Genomic DNA, 21,851 nt, shown 5'->3' with positions numbered 1-21,851 from the left:
GCCTTAAAGCGGTCGCGGCCCGCAGGTCAGCCTCGTGGGCCCCACCGAGCCGCCTAGAGGACCCCCACTGGTGCGGGCCGCGCGAACCGCAGGGAGCTAGCGGGTGAACCTCCCTCACTCCCCCCAGGGACCTGCGTCCTCCCCCACCCTGCGCCGGCCAGCCCGCGGGGCCGCCCTGGAGCCTAGGGCACGTTTGCGAAGGTCACGGCCCGAGTGGCCTGGGCGCTCTGCCAGCCCCCACCCCTCCTAGAGGCCTGCCTCCCTTAAGTGCCCGCCCCCTGTCGCGGCCCTGGACTTGCACCCAGTGTCCCACCCCCGCGGCGCAGGCTCCGGGACGCGTACAGCTGCTTAGAGGTTGCGGCAAACCTCCTTAGGACCAAGCTGCGGATTACAGGAAAACTAGGGACAAAGGCAATTCGGAGAGACTAGCCGCCCCGCCTACCCGCCCCTCCCAGAACGCCCAGCCAATTCCAGCCTTAGGCCTGCTCTGACCACACGGCCCCAGGCAGCTACCCTGAGGCGGCCCAGGAGAGGGGTTTGGGGCGTGGGGCTCAGGCTCCTGGGAGGCGGCAATCAGCAAACTGCCTGCCCCAGCCTGGCCCCAGCAGGAGATGCACACCTCCCAGCAAACCGGAAGTGCAGGTGTGCTGCTAGCCCAAAGGTACACCTGCCAGGCAGAGAAATCTGAGTCCCCAGGGCCGCTTTTGGGTGGGGCTACATGGACCTCGGGGGAGGCAGAGGCAGAGACCCCTGCACTAGTAAGGACCTATATCCTGCTGTCCTAGCTTGGCCACTGCAGCCCCCACCCCAAGGTAGAAGGGTGACAGGCATCAGGGAAACAACCCGTGGCCCCCTGGGCCCACCGAGCACCTTGAATAACAAGTCCAGCCTGGTCTCTGAGCACCCAGTGATTCTCTGTGAGAGGCATGAGGTGCCTGAGCAAACCCTGCTATTTGCTTAAAGTGGCCACCTGGAGACTAAGGAAACTGTGTCTTCCAGAACCCCAGGAGGCCTTGACCCCTGTTATCAGTTGGGAACATGAACAGCTGGCTCCAGATTTCCAGCCCAGAAATGCCAAGGAGCCCAGGGTGGGGCAAGGGGTAGTACTTTGCTGAAAGGGCAGTTGGAAATGTGGGAGGAATCCTGGAAAACGGGAAGTGCCCCAAGACTGGAGCACCCTTTCAAGAAAAAGGTGGATTGTGCAAACTATAGGTCACGGAACTCAAAAGGATCCCAGATTCTCAAATGGATCCTAAAGACTTGTGCAGAAGTCTGAGAGAGTGATGGGGAGGTCAGGCAAGGGCTTAAGGACAGGGCTGCCAGGCCAGGCCTCTTTGGGATCTGGTGTCTGTGCTGCGGCATTTACACATTTCCTTTTGGTGCCTGGGCAGGGAGGATGGAGCCGTGTGGGTAGCCTGGCAGACGCCAGGGTCCCTGGAATTGGCGGGGAGGGGGGTGGGGGTGTCTGTGGGGGTGAGAAGCACGTGAGTCAGCTCTGGATCTCCCACTGCTGCGTCCTCTGTGACCATTTCATGAGCCTGGACGAAGGCCAAATCCTACCAGGCTCCGATGGAATCTTGTAAGGTCTTGCATGGGTTTCAGCAGGGCAACTCAGGATGCCCAGCAGACCCACCTCCTAACGCCAAGCCTAAGGGCCAAGTGGGCTCCAGGGACCCAGGGCGATCCCCAGTGGCACACTCCATCCATTTCCAGGTCTGAGACACTTTAGGGCCACCTACAGGCTGGAGCAGATCGGGGGAGGTGGAGGGGCCAGGACCCCCAACAGGAGGCCTGGGCCAGGGAGCTGCCTGGGAAGGCAAGGCCCGGGATCTTCACAGAGCCTTCAGGTAGGACTTCAAGGTCAGGTGGGAGCACCATGGCAGCATCCCATGTGTTGTACACAAGGCGGGAGGAGTCGGGCCTGATGGTCCCAGAGGTGCAGTCACCCGCAGCATGGAACAGAGGGCCCCATCCTTGTGGGGTGGGGTGAGGGGAGCCCCAGTCGTCACACCAGCTGCCCTGGAAAGATGGAGGAGCTCAGAGCACAAGCAGCCTTTCCAGGTCACTGGCGGGGGTGGGGGAGGCCCCGTGACCACGAATGCCTGGGCTGGGGGGTGTCCCTGAGCCTGGAACCACTCCCTGCCCCTAGGAAAAGGCAGCAGGATCAGCAGGCCACACCCAGCCCCAGGTGGCCAACAGTCCCCTCTGCTAAGAAAAGGCACACCCAGAGATCTGCTGCTGGCGAATCAGTAACCTCATGGGCCACAGGCTTGGCCAGTGGGGCTCTCTGGTCAGGGGGCTGCCTACCCTGTCCTTGGACTCTTCCTACAATGAAGGCCAGCCGGGGGCACGTCCTCAGGGAGGACACCTAGGTGGCGTGGGGGACGCTGGGCACACCCACCTGGGGGCCTGGCAGCTCCTGGGCCTGTCCTGAGCCGTCCCACCCAGAGGGTGGCATTCCCAGACCTAGTGTCCCCTTCTGGTCCCTCAGAGCCAAGGGAGGGGGCTCCAGGTGGGACCTGGAGACCCAGGCCAGAAGGGGTGGGCCCCCATGGGTCACAAGAACTATGTGCCTTCCCAGAGCGGACACTCAAAATGTCCTGCAGCCACCTGCCCTCCAGCTCTGCCCAAAGCCCCAGGGGCCTCCTGCCATGGGCCAATGAGGAAGGAATCTACCGCCCCCTCCTGGGCCCTGCTGAGATGGAGCTTCCCCAAGAGATGGAAGACAAGGGTCCTTGGAGCAGGAGGGCACTAGGCAGGGCCTGCAAGCTCAGGCGGCCACTGCCATCTGTAAACACCACTCTGGCACCAGGCCACCTCTCTCACCTCGCCCCTGGCTCCATGACACAGCTCCCTGAGCCCCCTCTAAGGGAGCAGCTGACACCCCCAACTGCTGCAGGTTGCAAAACACATCCTCCTGCCTGCTGGGCAGCCTCTCACAGGGCTGCTGTGCCCACTTACGGTACACACCTCACTCCCACCTGCCCAGGCCAGGGGTTGCATGTGCTATTGAAGACCGCCAAAGTTTAAGGGCAAGGAGTTCCACAGGCGCCCCACACCAGCTCCCAGGTGAAGATCTGGTACCAGCCACGCAGCAGCTGCTGCCCCTGCAAGCAGGACAGGCAGTGCCCAGAGCCCTCTGTGCTGCCTCTGGGCTGCCGTCTGCAGTGGGATCTCAGAGGACAGCCCCCCGCATATAGTGCCCACCTGACAAACAACTCCACACACAGGGCCTGGACAATGCATTTTTCCCAGCAGCCACAGCGGGGCATGTACACTCTTGGTAGTTTCTAGAGTCCTCCCTGGGGCTGAACGGGCAGTGGCTGCCCCTCCCTCTCCATCTCAGCAGGTCCATCCACATCTGTCCCAGAATGGAGTTGGCCATGTAGTGCGGGTGCCCAGTTCTGCTCCGAGGCCACTCTGTCCGCTGAGCCTGGGTGCTTCGCGAGGAGCAGGTAGAGCCCCCCTCGGGGCCCGGGACCCCTGTCCACAGTCCTCTGGGCGGCTACTCCAGAACCACGGTGCCGCCCACCGCCTCTAGGGCCGCCTTGATCTTCTCGGCCTCGGCCTTGGCCACATTGGCTTTGATTTCCTGAGGCAGGGATTCCACCAGCTTCTTTGCCTGCCAGAGAGCAAAGTCAGAACCTGGCCTGGGCCTGGGCAGGCCTGAGAGCTGTCAGTGACGGTGGGAGAGGGCTGTGCGGTACACGGAGCCTCACCTGGACGAGGTTGATGCCCTGGACGAAGTTCTTGATTTCCTTGATCAGCTTCACCTTGTCCACAGGTTTTGCCTCTGTCAGGCGGACGGTGAAATGCGTCTGTTCTTTTGGTTTGGGGATGTCTTCTTCTGCTGCCTGGGGGAGGGAGGGAGGGAGGAAGTGGGTGGCGAGATGAGAAAGGATGGGGTGAAGCAAGCAGATTCACTCCTGGGCCACCATGTCCTGTAACCCCAAAGGCAAGGCCCAGGCCGGCTGCCCAGCAAAGCCTACGATCCCAGTGGGAGGCCACAGCAGGCCAGGTAGACCCAGGCTGCCCAACTGGGTGCTCTTCCTCCCTCACCCACTCCGCTCCATCTCTCCAGAGGCTGCTCGAAAACTGCCTTCTGTCCCCACCACCCAGCACTCTAGTTTCCTTGTCCTTTAAAAATTGTAACTTACGAGACAAGGAAGAGCGACACCAAAAGTGCTCTGCACATAAAATAATGCTACAGAAAAGCAGTGCTGGTGCAGTGGTCAGCCAAGCCCAAGGTTACATACTGATGACAAATATACAGTCAGCTTCAGCTCCACCAAGTGACCAACGATGGGACGACCGGGCGTGACAGAGCTCCTACTGTCACGAGTGAAGACTGCAGCGCCCCTAGAGCAAGGACCACATGACCCAACAGCCTGGGGCAGTCCTGGTTTGGGTCTGCTGCATAATTATTAACAGCACCCCTTTATTCTTAAAAGTGCTCCAGTTTAGACAAGTTACACAGTAATTCTCTCTCTCCTTGCCCCAAATGTTCAGACTGTAAAGCCACCTTCCAGTTCACAGTGGGGGGAGAAGTGGATGACGCTGGTGGAACCATCAGACACATCTGGGACGTGGGACACTCCACAGGACCCCTGACCTGGTTTCCTTAGTAGGTGATGGCTGGGGGGACGGGGTTGAGGGCAGCGACCCAGATTTAAGAGGCTTGAGAAACGCAACAACCAAATGCAACACACAGGCCTTGTTTGGATTTGAGTAAAACGACTGTTTTAAAGAAAGTCTGGAACTATTAGCAAAACTTGAAAGGGCTGGGATAGAAAACCCTGCTAATTGTACTTGTTGTACAAAAAGGCTCACAGCAAGGATGCTGGGCAGAATGGATGCTGCAGCACACGAGGCAAAACAGATCTGAAATCTGCCTCAATCTTCAAGAGATGGGAGAAGCAAATATGGCAAAACCTTTACGATTATTGAGGCTGGGAAATGGATATATGGGTAATTGTATTATCATTCCTCCTTTTGTTACAAGTTCGAGACTTGTAACAAAAATTACAAAAAACCCAAACCAAACCATACCCCAAATTAGTTTGTGGACTCAAGTCTTCTGGTTTCCACAAAGAGACCCAAACTTGCCCCAGCCATCCAGAGGATGGGGCTGCCCCTCACCTCCCCCACTCTCTGCTCCAGACCGACATGCTCTATGGCCCACGTGCCTGCCATCCCTCTGCCTCACTGTCATCCTCAACTCCTCAAGTTTTCCCCCAGAGTCACCTCCTCATTGCAGCCTTCCTTGAAACTGTAACCCTCCCCGTTTCTTAAGTTTCTTCCTTTTTCTTTTCCCCGTTCTGTTTGATAAAATTTCTTTTTTTCTTGTTTTCTCTCCTTTGGCTGTTCCCCTTTTACTAGGAACATGGTCTTCATATGGGCAGGGACCTGCACATCCTTGGCAGGGAGGAGGTCCCAGGGAGGCTGCAGGGGCACCCACAGTCAGAAAGCGCACGCAGACTCGCAGGGTGTGTTTGGTTGATGCAGAAGCCAGATGAGGGACGAAGAGAGAAACCTGGCTACGTGAGGTGAGGCAAGACGGCAGCTGGACACCAGAGAAACACCTCTTTGTGCACGGGACCCCAGCCTGATCTCACCTCGGGGGCTGCTGCGGCAGGGGCAGCACCAGGCACCACGCCACCCATCGGCATGAACCCCACATCCTGGATCTTCAACGTTTTCTGCAGGAACAGAGAAAGGTAGTTTCAGGAGCTGGCCATCACACCAAGACACGCTCAGGGACATGCCTGGCAAGGTCCTTGCATTCATGGAGCACACTTTGGACAATTTACCAAATTCCCAAATACCCCAGGAAAGGGCCCCAGACCTCCCTACCCAGCCTAGGCCATGATACCTTCAGGAGCTCGTTGAGGTCTGAGATCTCCAGCAGCGTGAGGCTGGCAATGTCCTGGACCAGCTGCTGGATCTTGGGGGGGTACTCCTTGGGGGTGTTATCCAGGGGGGCACCAGCAAGGGCCTCCCCCCCTCGATGGCTGCTGCATCTCATCAGGCGCACGGAGCAGACACGAGGTACCTGTTGCCTAACCCCCATTCAAACAGAGTCATCAGCCTGGCACAAGCAGGTGACACGGACCAGGCAGGTAGGTGCCATGAGCTCAGAAGATCTAGCTCCTTGGTCCTGACTCAGGTTCTCAGACTCCAGGGTCCACGTGGATAACAAAGGGATTTCCCAGCTACTTTATGTTCTTCAAAGGGCCTTAGAAACCCACGTAACTGTAATGCAGACACGCTACCCACGACGCTGTTTCCGGCTTGGATGAACTATACCAACCCACGAAAGTAAGGCAATTACTTGAATGCATTTTGCGGCACAAAGCCTTTCAGAACCTAAGGCCCCTGGCGGCAGAACGCCAGATCCACTCATGGAAGTCCTACCATGTCACTGTGATGCCGGGGAAACTGAAGCTCGGAAATAATCAGGGACCGGTCCAAGGTCATCCTGGGCCACGCCGGAACTATCGGCGGCCCCCGCGGTTAGGGGACTGTCAGGAGGGGGCCCCGCGCCCACCACCCCCGTAGGGACCCACCGAGTCCGGGGTGGCCCCCCGCCCGCGGACGCCGCCCCGACCTGCACCCTCAGTGCCCGGCTGCCCGGCCCTCGGCGGCCTGCGGTACCTGGCGAGGCGGAGGGCGGCGGCTCGAAGCCTAAGACACGGCCCCCATAGGAGGCTTGCGGCCGCCGGCAGCATCGCTCCGCAAGCGAGAAGGTCACACGCGGCTCCCAGTAGGAGGGACGCTCTAGCTGCCCGGACCGCCGAGCATACGCGCTGGGGGAGGACGCTCTAGCCGCCAAGACCGTCGAGCATACGCTGTGGGGAGGGCGCTCTAGCCGCCAGGACCGCCGAGCATGCGAGCTGGGTGTCGGGGGGGGTGGTGTGTGGACGCTCTAGCCGCCAGGACCGCCGAACATAGGGGCTGGGGAGTCCGCTCTAGCCGCCCGGGCCATTGGGCTTAGGACCTGGGGGATGACGCTCTAGCCGCCCGGGCCATCGGGCATAGGAGCTGGGGGAGGACGCTCTAGCCGCCAGGGCCATCGGGTATAGGAGCTAGGGAGGACGCTCTAGCCGCCAGGGCCGCCGAGCAAACGAGCTGGAGGAGGGCGCTCTCACCTCGACTTGCCTCCTCTCGCTCCCAGATTACCCCGAAGACGATGGACGGGACAGGCGCAGACCACTCTTTGGCGGCGGCCGGACAGCGGCTGGCCCGGGCTCTCCGCCCCGTGGGGCGAATGAAGCCCAGAGAAGGCTGAGCCACGGCGTGGGTTCCGTCCGAGTCGGGGAGGCGTACTGGACCCCCGGGCAATCCCACTAGGGACGACCGGCCGGGACCTGGCCCTGTTGGACGGCGCAGTGATGCCTGCATCCGAGCCCGGGCTCGTGAAGTTTGCGCTACCGCAGGGCGGGCTCGAGGGTCCCCAGTTCCCTTCCTGGGTAGCTTCGCCCCGGTGGTCCGGCCGTCCGTGGCCTGTGGTCACCTGGCGGCAGGAGCGCCCCTGCCCTCTGGGCCGCCTTCTCCTCGGTTTCCTCCTGTACCTAAACGGCTGCCTTTCCGGCCAGCACGGGCGCACGTTTTGTCCTTCCGTCCTGGCCACCCTGGAAGCCAGGCCGCCGCCCTCCGCCTGGACCAGACCCGCAGGGAGCTCGGGACTCGGCTTACAGTGTCTGCTAAGGGTTGTGATTGAGCCCGGAAGGGGTCAGACGGGGTCCTGGGAGAAGAGCATTTGTAAGCCTGGGCTCTGTCACCACCTGCCAGAAGCCTCTGCACCCCTGCCTTAGTCCAGCTCCTAAACATCTGGCACATGGGGTATCCCCAGCCCTTCAGGTCCTGGGGCCGTTCCTCTTTAGATGCAACAGAGAGCATTCCCCCTCGCTGCTGTCGCCACAGATGATTTCCTAAGAGCCCAGGCAGAACAGCCCTGACTTTAGATCAGAGCGAGGAGACAGGGCTGCTCTCAGCCCAGCACCTCTGTGATTCTGGCCATTCCTTTGACCCGAGCTCTGTGCCTATTAAACTAGTCGATTCCTTCGCAGACAAGCTAAAATGGGGGTCACCCAAGAGGTTTGTCCAAAGTCTGTGAAATGTTCTGAATCCTGAATGCGAGAGGCTGTGAGTCTGCGTTGTCTTAAATGTTTTCTTCTAGGCTACGACTCTCAACTGGCATCCCAGACTCAGACGGGAGTCAGGGCAGCACAGGGCTGGGTGGAGAGAGGACAGCTCCTAGTGCTCAGTCTCAGGGAGGAAAACAGCAGATCTCAAGGCAGAGCAGCGTCTACCAGTTGAGACTCCTGTGGAGCTGGGCCTGGGGCGAGGGGCAGCTGGCCTGTGGGGAGGCACCTTATACACCCCTGTCCACAGCTGGACCAGCTGCTCAGCACCTTCTCTGCAGACACCCAAATACTTGTTGAAAGACATTTTATTATCACTGTTCCATTCTGTCTACTCAGGGCACTGGATGAGATGACGGCTCAGAAGCAGAGAAGCTGGAGACAGGCCCCATCCTTCCTGTGAGGACCACAGCACCCCTGCTGACAGCCTGCAGGGGAGGACTCTGGGGAGCACTCACACTAGTCACAGGCCACAGGCCCTAAGGTGTCCTGGGTGGGAACGGGAGGGCATGAGCTGTGTGGAGCAGAGACCCCACTCCACCTGGCCCTCTAGGGACCCGACGTGCTGGGCTGGGGGCTTCCTCTCAGAGAAAGTCCTTCCTTTCCACCCTCCCCGCCGAGGCCCAGCCCTGGGGAGAGGAGCCAGACACCAACTCAAGAAGACAGGGACAAGGATGGGGCCTGGGGGGACGAGAAGCCAGCAGGTGAGGACAAAGACGGAAAAGGGCCAGGGTGAAGGGCCACCCTGCCCGTGCAGAGCAGGGACACTACACGCAGAGGGGAGAGAGTGAGGCAGAAGGACGACGCTAGTTAGAGACGGAGGCGGTGGTTTTGGAGAACCGTAGTGTTACTCTGGATGGGGAGCTCCCAGCTGGGGTCAGTCAAAGGAGATGAGCTGGGCTTCGCTGCCCTGTGGCGGCGGCCCCTGTGGCGGCGGCTGCTGGGCCACTGCGGGCTGCTGCTGGGGAGGGCCGCTAGAGGGCGCCATCTGTGGGGGGGGGGGGGGACGACACATGGCCCATCGGTCTGTCCTCCCTCTCCAGGCCCCAGCCACCCCACCCTATACCGGCTCCTCTCCAGAACACGCCACATCCCAGTCTTGCCCTGGTACTCAGGCCCCTCGAGCCCACCCTCCCGACTCCCTGCACTCTTCCTGTCCCCAGCAGAGCCCAGACCCCAGGTGTTCCCGATTCATGTCTGTGGACCGGAGATGATGTGACCTTGGGCTTTTTAGTAAATGCGTGCTTTGGCACCTGTAGGTGTTGCTAAGTGTCTGTCCTGGTCCTGCCCGCAGAGCAGCCATCCTGCCCCACACTGGCTGCACTTCCCAGGGCAGCCCCGCTGCTGAGGGGGGCCCAGAGCAAAACCTGTCCCCTGTCATGACCCATGGTGTTGGCCCCGGGAGAGGCTCACCTGCGGGTACACGGGCTGCTGCCCCGAGATGTAGGGCTGCTGCGGGGGCGGCAGAGGTGTGTCTTGGCCGGGGAGGGTGGGCATGAGATTCTGTGGAGGATAAAACAACCCCACACTGAGAAAGGAGCTCTGTAACCAGATAAACGCCAACCAGCAAGGAGAAAGCAGTGGAGGGGACGTAGGGCAGTGAGCAGAGAGTGGAGCCTGCCCAGCACTGCCCCCATCCGATGCCCCCACAACCTCTCACCTGCATGCCGTAAGGCTGGTAGCCCATGGACACTGACTGGCTCCCCATGTAGCCCATGGTGCTGGACTGCGGAGGCTGGGAGATGGCCGGGAGGCTCTGCGGGGCCTGGGAAGCCACGTTCTGTGGAGGGGAGGAGGCAATGGAAGAAGGCTGAGCCCAGTTGCCCCACTGGCCTTGTGGCGGAGGGGGCGGCCTTCCCACCTACCTGATAGCCCTGCGTGGGAGTGGGCTGGTAGGATGAGTAGGCTGGGCTGGTGGTGGGCCCGGCGGGGCCCTGAGGGGCTGCCTGCGTGCCAGCGGCCCCTGCTGGGTACATGTAAGCGCTCACCATGCTGGGATCTGGAGGAAAAGAAAGAGCTCACCACCCCAAAGTGGGGAGGACGGCGGGAGCCCTCTTCTGACTTTTGCTTCTCTTTATGACTTGGAACCAAGTTTGTGTTTCACATTCTCACAAAACGAAAGTAAGTGAAATCAACAAAGATAGCAAAGGACCCCCAGAACGTCACACTCTCCGAAGACCAGTGACACCCAAACAGGGGTTGTCTGCAAGACGACGGGCCAGTGCTCTTTGGGAAGTCAGTGTCACAGAATGCCAGGGCAGACCAAGGAACATTCTCGATCAAAGGAGGTGAGAGAAGCAGGACAGCTAAACATGTGACAGGTTTCCTGTTGGCACAAACGGGGTACTGGGACTGTGTGGGAGCTGAGCCGGCTATGGACACAGTCACAACACGGCCTCAGAGCCCTTGTTCCGGCATCTGTACCCAGGCCGTGGGGAGCATCCTGGTTTAGCAAATGCACCGAGGCCTCTAGGAGTGAAGGGCGTCACGCCTGCCGTGCACCCTAAATCGGGTCTGAAGAAAAAGTGTGTGTGGAGAGGGCAAGTGCTGACAAGGAAATGTCTGGGAATCTGAAAAATTCTTTGTACCATTCTGCCAACTGTTTTGTAACTCTGAAATCACACTGAAATAATAAAAGAAGAAAGGGATAGTGGTCCAGGGCTCATCTGGGCTGTTGGCCCTCCGCCAGTCCGCCCCCCACCCCCCACCCCCGTTACCTGCTGCGGCCCCAGGCATGCTGGGGTAGGGGCCGCTGGTGGCTGGGGCCGGCTGGCTCATGTACATGGTGTGCATGGGAGAGCCCTCCACTGAGCCCGCCGGGCTGAAGGTCCCCGCAAAGCTTGCTGGGCCAGAGGGCTGGTACAGCACGCCCCCCGCTGCAGGCATGGCCTGGAGCTGGGGATAGAGACACGGCTTTCAGGGCAGTTCTCAGTCACCAGGGTGCCTGGAGGGAGTGGGACGTGTGGCAGGCACATGCCTGGGCATAGGGCAGGGAGAAGGCTGGCATCTGGGCCCGCATCTGGATGGTCTGCTTCTGCTGCTCCAGGCGCATCTGCCGCTCCTTCTCCTGCTCCTGCAGGCGCTGGATGGCCAGCTGCCGCTGCACCTCCAGGTACTCCTGTGGGCCATGAGGCAGCCGTCAGTGCTGGCTTTGCCCCCCACACCCCCAGGGCTGGGCCGCCGCTGCCGCACCTGCTTCTTCTGCCGCATGATCTCCAGCTTCTGGGCCAGCTGGATCTGGCGCTGGCGCTCGGCCTCCTCGGCTGCGCGGCGCAGCTTCTCCCGGTGCTCCTCCCGCAGGGCACTGAGTGCCCCCCGGGCGTCACGGATCTGCGCCAGCTTGTCCTGCAGCCCCTCGTAGTACACTGTGGGGAGAGGGCAGAGTGTGGGCCTTGGCAATGGCTCCCCAGCTGAGCACTTGTCAACAGGGCACAGCTGGCATAAGGGCTCCAGGGTGGGTGGGCACGCACGCACGCACACACTTCCTCCAGCTGACTGTCCGGCGCTCAATGGGACGTTTCCTGCCACTGGGACTATCTCTTGTAGAATCCAAGGTCCCTCAGGGCAGCCCTGCCCATACGACCCCAGGCCTGATGACGCCTGGCGGAGGGCACCCACTGCCCTGAGGGGATGTGGCTGGCCCCTGACGGGAGGCCCCGTGGCCCCGGAGGGACGCCCGGGAGGGTGTGTGCGGCACCTACGCCTACGCTCATCCAGCTGGTTGAGCAGCTCGAGCAGCTGGGGGTGCATGCCGTTGATGGACTGGAAAAGGGACAGCACGGCTGAGTCGTTGGTGATGCTGCGGCCCCGCACGTGGTTGCTCTTCATGCGGTTGACAAAGGTGGTGACGGCATTCTGCAGGGCTTTCAGGAACTGTGCGTGGCTCTCCTCCGACTCCCCATTCTGGTATTGCTGCCGGGGCACAGGGGGTCTGGCTGAGTGCCTTCGCCCCCAGGTCCACGAGCAGGGGCAGGGACCCACCATCTGGCCGCTGAGCTCCGAACCTGCTGCACATCTGACTTGGTCCTCCCGGTGGGTCTGCAAGGGGCACCCTCAGCACCCGGTTCACACGTGAGGAAACTAAGGCCCAGGGAGGCTTGGGTTTTGCCCAGAGGCGCAGTGTGGCCGAGACAAGGCTGTCCTGGCTCTAGCCTCTTATTCCCCTGGGCACCAAAGTGCAGAGCCCCAGAATATTCCAATCCATTCAGGGTAGGCTGCGAGTAGCCGAGTTCTGGCCCACAGCCAGCCCAGCGAGGTTCAACGGAGAGCCATGAGCTGCAATGGCCTGCCTCCAGGAGGTCACCGCGGGCACAGCTCGGCCCTCCTGACAGATGCCTGGGCAGGGCCTAGCACACTGCGCTCCGGGAGGCCAAGTATGCCCCCAGCCTGAGGAGGGAGCCACTGCTTACCTCACTAAAGGGGCCTCCGGCCGGATTTACAGGCTGAGGATCTGTCTCCGGGAGGGAAGTCTGGAAGACACCAGAGAGTGACTGGGACTCCGCCCCTGGCCTGTCCTGGCAGCCCCCTCCCAAGGGACCATGGCCAGGAGCGTGAGAGCAGCCCCCTTACCTCCACACTGGCAGGGACTGTGTGTGCCTCCCCAGGCTGGGCGGCGGGCTCTGTCAGAGGCACCGGTGCAGATGGTGTGGGGCTCTTCCGGGCCTCCTCCTGCTTCTTCTCCCAGTAGTTCCGGTTGAGGTACCGGGCGAGCTGCACAGGCAAGAGGGGGTCACTCCCAAGGGCCAGGAGGCAGCAAGGGGAAAGCGCCACACACAGGGTGTCCTCACCTCGGGATCGATGTCTTCAGCCAGAGGCGCCGACGAGTTCTGGGGAGATGTGGGGGGTGTGAGGCGTCATAGGCCGGAGCAGCAGCAACCCTGGCCATCGCTCAGGAGGCCTGGATGACGCAGCCATGACGGTGGACCCTAGAGGCTCCAAAACCGTAGACAGGGCACAGTGTGGTGCCCCACCAGCCCTCCCACGAACCACAGGTACAGGTAGGCAGGTGGCAGGGCTGCTCTCAGCCCCACCCACAGAGCCCTGAAGAGTTTGCAAGTGACTTTCTAAACCTTTTCTCCCACCTGCCACCCACCCCCTTTTTACAAAGAGAACTGAGGCCAAAGAGAGGCTGGGTCCATCCCCAAAAAGCAGACCTGTGACGGCCCCACTGAAGGCCAGAAAACGCAAAGCACCTTTGACCCCAGGGGTTCTCACCTCCTCCTGCTCTTGGGGTTGTGGAAGAGACCAGGGTCTCGACAGTGAGACCGCCAGCCTTTACAGTGCCCTCTATCCCACAGGGGTTCCGACCAGGGAGCTGAGACCCGTGGGCGCCAGGCCGCACCCTGCCCCTGCCCATGAGACACGTGCCTCCAGGTTGGGGCACCACCCCCCCGCCTCCCCACCCCACCATGGGAAGGGGGTCCAAGCCAGTGGGGCTGAGCCGGAGGGCGGGCTCACCACGGGCGAAGAGTACAGGCTGCTGGCGGGAGGGGCTGACGAGGCCACAGGTGTGGGCTCCGCCTTGGGGTACGCGGCATAGGCCGACTTCTGTCTCTGCAGGAGAACCAGGAGAAGGGTGTTGTGAGGGTGCCCCCGGACTCCCCTGGCACCCCCAGACTCAGCGAGGCCACCCCCGGCTCACCATCCTCTCCTTCTCCTCGGCCTCGGACTGCGACAGGGCCAGGGCCAGCTGCAGCTCCTCTTCCTCTTGCAGGGCCGTCTCATCCCTCTTGGGGGGCAGCTGAGGATGGCAGGGCAGGGTGAGCCGGGCCCAGGGCTGAGGCGCCCCCGCAGGCCCGGGCAGTACCTGGGACTGCTGCGACAGGGGGCTGGTCAGGTACTCCGGGGGCAGCTCCGTCGTCGAGGCAGCCTTTCCCTCCGCTTTCCTGGAGGAGACAGGACGCTATACGTCATCGGGCACTGTACCCCTGGCCCCCCACAAGTTCTCAGGACACAGCCTGGGGCTTCCCTCCGACGTCCCCACAGAAGGAAGACGGGGGTTCCACAGACCACATTCCAGAGAAAAGCTGGACCCTCAAACCAGCTGCCACCTCTGGGCTGTGGAGCCCTGGGTAAGTCACTGGCCTAAGCTACAGCTCCCCCTCCTGCAAATGGGGCTCAAACACCCGCCTGGCTCCGGCTTTCCACAGAAAAGGACGTCCCGGTGGAACAGCCTGCAGACACCACTTCACCAAGGGATCAGATTCCGTCACTGATTCTGGGACAGATGGACAGCACAGGCTCCCAGGCCAGCCGCACGGAACCTGTCTCTAACCACGAGGAAACCTTGGACCCAAACCTAGAGATATGCCACAACAGCCTAGGCCCCTCAGCGACGTCCTCGTCACAAAAAATGAAGCAGATAAAACATGCTGGGTTAGGAAGCTGATGTGGTGGCTGGGTCCTGACAGGACAAAACCGCCGCAGGATGTTACTGGGACACGGGAACCCTGGACAGGGACTGGGGAGTAGGTGTCAGAACCACACTGATGCTAAATGCCCCAACTCGACAGCCGGCAGCAGTCACATGGGGAAAGTTCCTCCAGGGAAGCGCACGTAGGAGGTCGAGGCGAGGAGGACAGGGTGCCTGCAGCTCACTCTCAACTGGTTCAGGACACAACGTGTATGTGTCTGGACATGCAGGCAGATGCAGGGAGGGCTGGTGTGATGGAGTCAATGGGGCCGAGGGACCCAGGCTGTGGGAGGGGCAGGGTGTGTGTGTGGTCTCCAGACTGTTCCTGCATCTCTTCTCTAAGTGTCACTCCCAAACTAAGACGTTACAAAAAGAAACCTGAGCAATTAGCTAGCAGGTCTCAGAGCCGGGGGCCCTGCCTGGCTCTGTCCAAGTCTGCTGCTCCGCCCGCCCCCGATTACCAAGGTAGAAGCTGGCTCCGCTCAGTGTCCAAGGGGACTTACTTGTTGAGCTGCTCGTAGCAGGGCTCGCACACACGCACCTCCTTCTCGATGCCAAACTTGGGGATGGTGGAATACTTGGAGGAGCATTTGCCGCAGAAGATCTGGCCGCATGCCCGGCAGTGGTGCTGCGACACGGGACAGGTCAGGGCAGCCTGGCTGGCCACCCTTCACGCCCACCCCCCGCCCAGCACCGCCCACTGCAGGACGTGCCAGACCGGGTCTCCTAGGCCAGGGTGGGCAGAAGGCAAGCCCAGGAGGCCACAAAGGCCCTGGGGGAACAGGGTGCACTTGCAAGCTCTCAACTGTAGCCTCCACTTTGAGGAAAAGATGTCAAATTACGAAGAAAAATTCACAAAAAACATGCATGAGTTGTCCCAATAAACGAGTTTTGCTGGACGGTGAGTCGGGTGAGTCTGCTCAGATGCCCCAGGCCCCAGCCTTTGCCACGGCCAGCCTGGGCTTTGGTGGGAAGACGGAGGGTCCAAGCTGCACAGGCCAAGTCAGCTGAGCAGACTTGGCCAAGAGGCTATTGGCCGAGGCAACGCAGACCCAAACCCCCAGCCCCGGGCGTGGGGTATTCTCCCGTTCCCAGAGGGGTGCAGCCTTGCCCGAACTTCACCTGACAGCACTGACCATCAGACACCAACCCTAGGTGACCACACTCCCTACACTGCCACGTCCCAGCCAAGACAGAAAGGCCCATGCGTGGGTGCGGTGGCCTTGTGATGACAGCAGGTGGCCTGGGTTCTGCCCCGGCCAGGCGTGGAGCCAGGTCCCTCCCCAAGGCGGGTGCACTCACCTTGCGGGTCATGACCCCGAACTGCACCCGGCACCGGTGGCACTCCTCAGCATCCACCCAGTCGGGGGCCTGGGGACAGGCAGAGTCGGGTCACATAGTCCCGCCCTCCCTGCCGATCCCCGCTTCCCACAGGTGTGTGCAAGGGACTAGAGCCAACTCACTGCAGACATGACTCGAGGAAGGATCCCCCTCCAAAACAGTCTTCCTTTCTTTCTAAAGACCTTACAGCAAGACTTCCCACAGCTTTGGGGACATATAAGTATTTGTCTTCACGGCTGTGGGAACCACAGCCCTAAGGCACCTTGAACTGGGTTCCTGTCTCAACCTGCAGACACAGCTGCATATTCTACTGAAAAAAGTCAAGCTTTCTTGTTTTTGAGACAGATCAGCAGCTCACCTGCTGCCAATAAGCCCAGATCCCAGGGCTTCCCTTCTGCCTTCTCAAAGCAGCCTAACTCCTAGACCTCCAGCACCCAGTGAACTCACTCTCTCCGCCGCAAACATGGCATCGCTCTCCTTGAACTCTGGGAAGACGTGTCCTGGAGAAAGGAGGCCGCTGTTACTGCCAAGTGCTGCCCTAGTGGGCGAGGCCCATAGCCTCACCTGCCCGAACCCATCTGCCCTGACGCCTCCAGAGCTGCATCCTAGCTCTTGGCATCTGCCTCCCCGAACAGACAGAAGAGGCCCAGAGCCCCGGGGCAGCAGGCACGGTGACCCCACACTGGGCAAGGGCGCCTTGGGGCACAGCTCAGCCGGCCCGCCCCCGAGCTGGGCTGGCTCCCCACAGGCCGCTCTGTCCTGGGGACCACACACAGAGCCAGGCATTGCTCCCACCTCATCAAGGCCTCATAGACATTCCCCAGTCCATCTGGCTCCTGGTCCCGCACCCCAGCCAAGCATGATTCCCAGAGCTCTTAAAAGTTGGAGTTCCTAAGCTGTTTTTTGAGACATGGACCCCTTGGGAATCCCATAAAAGCTTTGTTTTTGTTTTTGGCCATGCTGTGTGGCTTATGGGGATCTTAGTTCCCCAACCAGGGGTCCACCCAGGCCCCCAGCAGTGAAAGCCTGGAATCTTAACCACTGAATCGGCAGGGAATTCCCCCCAAGTAAAGCTTTGCGCATTCTCTCTCGTGTATAAGGTCCAGGGATTGGGAGCTTGAGGCCAGCTCACCGACCTCATCACACACTGTCTGCACGGTCCTGCCTACCCCGCGGCCAGCAGGCGCTGCCCCTGCTCCCACTCCATGCCTCATCTTCAGGGCCAGAGGACCTGCCCTCCCCCGCCGCAGCACAGGTGGGAGAGGCCCCAGCCCAGCCCTCTCATTCCATGCCTGGCAAGAGCACCAGCAAATCCTCCAAACAAGGCCTGAATCCACCACCCTCCTTGCCAAAGCCCACCACCTCTCTGCTGGCACCGCAACAGCCAGGAGGAACACACAGTGGGCCTTAAGAAGCACACCTCAGCTGCCACACCCCCACTTACAACTCTCTAGGAGTTTCCGCTGTGCCCAGAGCACAGTGCTACCCCCACTGCGCACGGGGCGGGCACAGCCACCCTTGGACCCGCCTTGTGCAGGGCAGCCCCTCAACTCCTGGTGGCATGTCCCAGGCCTGACGCTGGACCGTGCTGCTCCCCACTACCCTGACTCACCTTCCACCTTCATGATCTGATACGTGTCCTGAACGACCTTGTATTTGGGCTCGTTCCGGAATGCATGCGCCCAGGCCTGAATCAGGTACAGGATCTTGTTTCGGACGTTTACTTCCACCTGCCTCTGTGGAGAAGAGAGGAAAGAAGATAAGAACCTTGGGAGAGGCAGGTGCCAAAGAGACATCTCAGCACGAAAAAGCAGCTGGCAAGACCCCAACACTCCGAGCAACTGGGGCTGGCAGAGGTTGCCCCAAGTGGGGCACCAGGGCCATGTAGTGACCCACTCCCCAGACCCAGGCCTACTTTAGGAAGCCCTGTCCCCAAGGACAAATCCATTGCACCTGTCTGCCCACTCAGGACCTGGACTTATCTTTAACTGCCTAGGTGAAGCTGCGCATCCCTCAGGTGGAGGCTCTCAAACCCCTACTGCCCCATAACTACCTGTCTCTCCCCACCCCATCACCGTGCCCTACAGGACACTGACCGCCTAGCGAGCTCCTCAGCCTATAACCCACTCTGTTGCCAGCTAAGGCCAGCCTCTGACAGGCAGAGCCAATCAGGCCTGGGCTGAGGAAGCAGACGCACGGTTGGCTGGCCCCCTCCCTCCAGTCATAGGCAGCGCAGGCAGGCGGGGGAGTGGCTCCAGAAAGTTCCCCACATACAGAGCCACCAGCACCACCAAGCTAAAGCACAGACAATCACATTTCTAGAGCTCTCTCAGGATCCTATCCACACACTATGCTCAGGATGGTGGGTCAAGAAAGCTGCTTCAAGACACCAAGCACAGCTCACGTGCCAGGGTTCCCACTCTTCCCTGTAATCGGGGTCCAGTCAGTGGACCCCTTTCCAGGTAGCCCTGCCCGTGAGGACTCAGACCATGTACAGTGTGAACAGGACACGATCGTGCCAGGACAAGGAGGGCGGGTTCTAACTCCTCTGCTGTCACCCAGGCCAGAGCAGGGGCTGGCCAAGTCACCAGTCAGGGCTTTGGAGAAGCCCCGCCGTCAGCTCAGCCCCAGACGGGCTCCTGGCTGTGAGGCCCACAGGCGCCCAAAGGGCCCAGGCCACAGTGGCAGCGGAGTTGGTGCTGGGGCTTCACTCCCTGGTTGCCACCCAGGGCACCCGCACCCTCAGCTCCATGGGATGCCCCTCACCCACGGGGGGGTGGGGGGCGCGTAAAACCCACTGCCCTGGCGTCCCTGCTCTGCTGTTGCTGTTCCCCAACTCTCCCTCCACAAGCACTCATGCGCCTCCCTGCTCAGAATTCTACCCAAGCCTTTGGGGACCCCAGGCCTCCACTTAACAACCTCTGCCCATGGCACACAGCTCCCTCCCCACCTTCTCCACTGCTCAGTGAGCATCCCCTGCCCTTCAAGACTCAGCTCCTGCCCCCCAGGAAGCCTTCCCAACTTTGCAGGAGGAGTGGGGTCTCCTCCACACCCCCAGATGCAGCCCCGCTGACTTCTGGGAAGGCCTGACCTCACCAGGCAGGGACCACGAACACTCACCTTCCAGCCCTCCAGCACCTGGCACTGTTCCCACCAGCAAAGCCCCAAGAAGCCCGTGTGGTGGTGCACCCCAGTCTGGGCTTCCCTGCTCCCCACAGAGTGCCCACCTTCAGCAGCTCCTTCAGCTCCTCCATGGTCTGCTTGTTTGCCACCTCATCATGAACCGTCTGGCCACAGTTCTTCACCACGGACTCCATGACCTGCAGGCCCCAAGGTGGGGTAGACTTAAGTCTCTGGTCAGGGCAGGAACTCCCCGTCCTGGACGGGCCCACCTCCCCACAAGAAGGCGGGCCTCAACAGGGCCCTCAGGCCACCCAGCTGGACAAGAAAGCCCGCGTTACAGTCTCTGAAGCAGGAAGCAGCCAGGGGTACACCTGCTTCTTCTAACTCTGTGTTTTATCACCAGGGACAGACACTGGAGTCAACCTCAGGGCCCACACGTGTCAGCCTAAGGTGGAATAGCTGAGGCATTGCTCCCAGCCCTGCCCCACGGCCCCAGTGCCTCCACTTCTGGCGGTGCGCCCATCCCTGCTATCCCCACCAGTGCCACCTGGAGTACAGGGTCTGATTACCTCTAGGGCATACAAGGCCACGTGGGGATTCTTGTCATTGACTTTCTTCTTGATGGAGCTCACTGCATATTTTGCTCTGACAGAAAAAGGCATTGATAAAAGCAGAAAGAGAAAAAGAGAAAGAAAACAGCCTCTAAGACTGAGAAAAGCCCACCCACCATCTGGTCCCTGAGACACCTCCCAGGCAAATGTCCAGGTAACTGTGCCCTCCCAAGCTGTACAGAGAAAGTCCTTTAATCGTCCCAAGATCTCAAAAACCCCAGCACACAGACCACACAGTCCTCCACCAGGGCCTAACGTGGTTGGCTTCCATCCGGGCAGGATCTTGGAAGATGAGCAGACACCAAGCAACCCTAGTCCACGGGGTGGCCACCCCATTGCTTTTGAGGGAGCACTTACTGCGTGTCCCCCTGGCGGATCAGGTCACAGATCTGGAGGATGGACTCCCAGTCGGTCTCCAGAAGAAGTTGGCTGGTCGCTTTGTCTAAGACAGAAACTCACCATTACAGGGGCTCATCCTGCTCTGTGATTCCCCAGGTGGCCCCCCAGCTCAGCAACAGGCAGGAGGGACTGCCCCCTTCCCATTTTAGACATTGGACCAAACACAAAACTACTGAAAATGCTCCTGACACCTGACAATAACCATGAAAGCACTGTCCTTCCTGAAAGACAGACAAACAGCTTGGAAAATAACAATGGAAAACGCTGTTGTGAGCTTTTTACATGCCAAGTGCTGTTCCAAACATTTTACATGAACTCACTCAATTCTCACACAACCTTAAGAGTTAGGTGATATTTCCACCTTCTCCGAAGACAGAGAAACTGAAACAGAGAGGTGAGGTCACTGCCTGAATTCACACAGCTTGCTGGGGCAAAGCCAGAATTCAACACTATGCTCAGCTGTTTCTCAACAAAGAGAACTCTGCTGCCTCATCCCTCAGAGTCCCTGGTTTTTCAGAAGCTTAACCTATTTGATTAGCTCTCAGCTGAGGCATGGCTGGAGAGGCATGCAGCAGAGACCCCAGTGCTCTGTTTCAAGTGTTTTGTGGGGCGCAGACAGGATCGACCCGCCAAGGATTCTCCAACTACCACCTCTAGTCTATGTCGCTGTGGCCTCAGACAGACAGATGTGCTGCTCAGGGGTTGCTCTCCAGCCCAGCCAGTACCATCTTCCCTGGAGTTGTACAAATGGTCAACATGGATCTGGGAGTAACTTCTGGACTAACCACTGAAAGCCTGAACAACCTCATAAGCTGAGCTCCTCGGGGCCTGTATGTTCAATGAGCAAGAAAGGCGGCTCATCTGAGGTCCCTCTGAAACCATATTCAAGGAACAAGGAGGGCAGGCTCGGGCTGACCATTCCAGTACCCAGAGCACCGATCCCAAACACAGAGCACACACGGTTTCATGGAGTGGTGGGGGCTCGCCCATAAAAATCGATTTTCCTTCCTAAAATCTGTGACCTCCAGGAGGCTCAGAAGGATCAGCTATCCACCCCAGAAAACAGAGGAAACGCCTTCCTAGCCCTGGGCGCTTCCGGGAGCCCAGTGGGGACACTGGGCGCAGGTCTGGGTCCCTGGGGAAGCAGCGCTCCAAAGAACTTGGCAGGACCTACAGAGGACATTGCTGGCTCCACCCTCTGGGGCCCATGTATGGGTCAGAACTCCCAAATCCCATGCAACCTAGGTTTTGGTAGGGAGAGTCTACTGAGATTTTACTATTTCACTGAGTCACCCGTTTTCGTGACTCAGGACGTGAGGCCTGTTCGGCCAGACGCTGGTGGTCGTTTCCCCAAGGTCGGGTGGCGCGGCGGTCGCCCCGGAGCGCTGGGGCCCAGGGGCTTTCGCTCCGGGGGCGGGGGCCGCGTTACCTAGGAGACGCTCGAAGGTGCCGCTGCCGCGCCCCATGGCGACCCAGGAACCCGACCTGACGCCGTAGCTCTCCCCGCTGAGAGCCGGCGCGCCCCCGACTTCCGCTTCCGTCTGCCGCCTCGGGTGCGCGCACGCGCACGTCGCTGGCCTGCTCGCGAGCCGCGGGAAGGCGGGCCTTTCCGTTCGCCCCAGAGGCTGGGCGCAGATTGGACCGCGCCCACTGAGACGGTAAGCTCTGGGAACCAATGAGCAGCCCGGGGGCGAGGCCTGGCGTCGCCGGGACGCCGAGCCACGGATGTAGAGTGGAGCAGGGAGCGGGATGTGTCTTCTGCTCGGGGCCACGGGTGTGGGGAAGACGCTGTTGGTGAAACGCTTGCAGACTATCCTTCCG

At 60.4% G+C, this 21,851-nt stretch overlaps 3 protein-coding genes across 6 annotated transcripts in view; 1 reads left to right on the top strand and 2 right to left on the bottom strand.

The window, feature by feature from the left end:
* Positions 1 to 3,231: 3,231 nt before the first annotated feature.
* Positions 3,232 to 6,822, bottom strand: MRPL12 (mitochondrial ribosomal protein L12). The gene is made up of 5 exons (XM_024761089.1): positions 6,655 to 6,822; positions 5,873 to 6,059; positions 5,616 to 5,699; positions 3,720 to 3,854; positions 3,232 to 3,622 (listed from the first exon to the last, which is right to left on the bottom strand). The coding sequence occupies exons 1-5, from the start codon at positions 6,726 to 6,728 to the stop codon at positions 3,506 to 3,508; spliced, it is 597 nt and encodes a 198-aa protein (XP_024616857.1). The 5' UTR covers positions 6,729 to 6,822; the 3' UTR covers positions 3,232 to 3,505.
* Positions 6,823 to 8,434: 1,612 nt separating this feature from the next.
* Positions 8,435 to 21,564, bottom strand: HGS (hepatocyte growth factor-regulated tyrosine kinase substrate). Its single transcript, XM_024760911.1, has 22 exons — positions 21,460 to 21,564; positions 19,989 to 20,073; positions 19,590 to 19,665; positions 19,125 to 19,217; positions 17,510 to 17,633; positions 16,345 to 16,397; positions 15,859 to 15,927; positions 15,060 to 15,184; positions 13,951 to 14,029; positions 13,786 to 13,884; positions 13,602 to 13,697; positions 12,932 to 12,970; positions 12,714 to 12,854; positions 12,554 to 12,613; positions 11,846 to 12,056; positions 11,337 to 11,509; positions 11,122 to 11,262; positions 10,862 to 11,039; positions 10,010 to 10,143; positions 9,805 to 9,924; positions 9,558 to 9,647; positions 8,435 to 9,132 (listed from the first exon to the last, which is right to left on the bottom strand). The coding sequence occupies exons 1-22, from the start codon at positions 21,494 to 21,496 to the stop codon at positions 9,022 to 9,024; spliced, it is 2,334 nt and encodes a 777-aa protein (XP_024616679.1). The 5' UTR covers positions 21,497 to 21,564; the 3' UTR covers positions 8,435 to 9,021.
* A 176-nt stretch (positions 21,565 to 21,740) lies between these two features.
* Positions 21,741 to 21,851, top strand: part of ARL16 (ARF like GTPase 16) — a 6,271-nt gene continuing 6,160 nt past the window's right edge. The window contains exon 1 of one of the 4 annotated variants that reach the window (XM_024761155.1): positions 21,741 to 21,820. Coding sequence is in view for 3 of the 4 variants with exons in the window: in XM_024761154.1 (XP_024616922.1) it covers positions 21,780 to 21,840 (61 nt within the window). In the remaining variant the exon portion in view is untranslated. Of the gene's footprint in view, positions 21,841 to 21,851 lie in introns of all 4 variants that reach the window. The other 3 variants (XM_024761154.1, XM_024761152.1, XM_024761153.1) reach the window with 3 other exon arrangements.

Source organism: Neophocaena asiaeorientalis, unplaced genomic scaffold (genome assembly GCF_003031525.2).
Source record: "Neophocaena asiaeorientalis asiaeorientalis breed wild unplaced genomic scaffold, Neophocaena_asiaeorientalis_V1.1 scaffold30, whole genome shotgun sequence".
Taxonomy (NCBI): domain Eukaryota; kingdom Metazoa; phylum Chordata; class Mammalia; order Artiodactyla; family Phocoenidae; genus Neophocaena; species Neophocaena asiaeorientalis.
Note: the sequence above shows the minus strand (reverse complement) of the source record. Positions and strands in the feature narration are given on the sequence as shown.